Consider the following 1,583-nt stretch of genomic DNA (forward strand, 5'->3'; position numbering starts at 1 on the left):
AACGTTAACGGCCCACAGCCCATGTTATGAGCAGCGGGCCGGGCCGGGCCCATAGCGGGCTCGGGCCGGGCCTGGAACGGGCCGGGCTCGGGAAGCCCGCGGGCCAGCCCAGCCCATGGCCACATATTTATTCTGATTACGTTAGGATTTGAGTTTCTGAAAAACAGAGGGACAACCCTTGAAATATTACTATTTAAGAACCAAGTAAACATCTTGTAAATAGTTTTACAGCAGATCTCCTTAGAGAAGCAGATTCGTCATAAATACTTCAACAGGCAAACATTTTAACCAACTTCGTTATACATGATATTTATACATTACAGAAAAAATGATGGTCCATGTCCACCCATTCAAACCTCCACTCATTTCTCTCAGAAAACCAAAATAAGAAAAACCAAAATGTTACAAAACAGAAGAGAAACAACAAGAACACACAAACTAATGAATTTCAATGAATTGAGCAATGCAATCAATAAAAAAAAAAAACAGAGAAAATAAAACCCCAATGGCACCAAAATGATCACTCCAGTCTCCAGTATAAATAAATATCAGTAGTCCACATCACAGTCTACCTTTTGGAACCTCTTATCATCAGAGAAGTTTACCACTACAGGACTGCACAAAATCTTCACTTTATAATGTCGCGTTTTCAACAATCCTACCTTAAACCTTATCTTTGCCTTGATCTTGATGTCTAGATCAACCTGTCCACCGTTCCTCTCGTTCTTCAAGTACTTAACCGAATCAGATTGAAGCGTGACATCTTTAGCTGTATTCTGAAACATAATCCTAGTCACATTCTGTTTAGGCTGATGAAATGGTTCCACCTTATCATACGCAACATTTTGGCCACGATAGTACACTGTGACATCCATTTTGTCATAGTATATCGAGGCCTTATGGTTCGGATTATAGGTTCGAAGGACAAAGTTAAAGGTTGAAGTTAGGTGACCGTTGGTCAAGTTGTAGTCTCGAATCCACCCTTCATCGACAGAGTACTGGATCTTCTTGGGTTTGATCGCGAGCCAGGTTATGAGGATGGCTAGCCCAACAATGACTATCAATGCAAGGCATACGATGGCACATAGTGTGATTGGACTTCTTTTTTTAGCAGTAGGATTTTGTGATGTTCTAGAAATTGGCATATTGGAAGGTGGGGGATGTACAATTTGCTCAAATGTTGGTTTGTAGTGAATTTATGGCCTAAAAGAAGTAAGTTTGTGTTTTTTTTATATAGGATGAGAAGATGGGCTTGCTTCATTCTTGGTGCTAGAATAAAAAAATTAGTTCTACTTTGGAGATTCTCCATATAATCTAATTGGCCAGTGTTTGTGCTTTTACTTTTTGATTTCTTGTATGTAACTCAAGACATCTTAACTTGAACTCTATCTCATTAATTTGGAAGAGACATGGGATTACAGAGAACAGTAATATGGTTTAAATCGTTTTGAATCAGTAATATAGTGAATGTGCTTTTCTTCAAACAATGTATTAAGTTAAGCTGGCATACCAATTTAGGACCATAGAGAAAAAGTGCAGTCTCATCTTGTAAATTGTGATATTAAAGGTCCCTAGAAATTATT

The 1,583-nt window shown here is 38.6% G+C and overlaps 1 protein-coding gene across 1 annotated transcript; it reads right to left on the reverse strand.

Annotated features, from left to right (window-relative positions):
* Nucleotides 1-220: 220 nt before the first annotated feature.
* On the reverse strand, nt 221-1,213 carry LOC104897031 (hypothetical protein). Its single transcript, XM_010683841.4, has one exon. The coding sequence runs from the start codon at nt 1,143-1,145 to the stop codon at nt 549-551; it is 597 nt and encodes a 198-aa protein (XP_010682143.1). The 5' UTR covers nt 1,146-1,213; the 3' UTR covers nt 221-548.
* Between the last annotated feature and the right edge of the window lie 370 nt (nt 1,214-1,583).

The sequence above is a fragment of the Beta vulgaris genome, chromosome 9 (genome assembly GCF_026745355.1).
Source record: "Beta vulgaris subsp. vulgaris cultivar EL10 chromosome 9, EL10.2, whole genome shotgun sequence".
Taxonomy (NCBI): Eukaryota; Viridiplantae; Streptophyta; class Magnoliopsida; order Caryophyllales; family Amaranthaceae; genus Beta; species Beta vulgaris.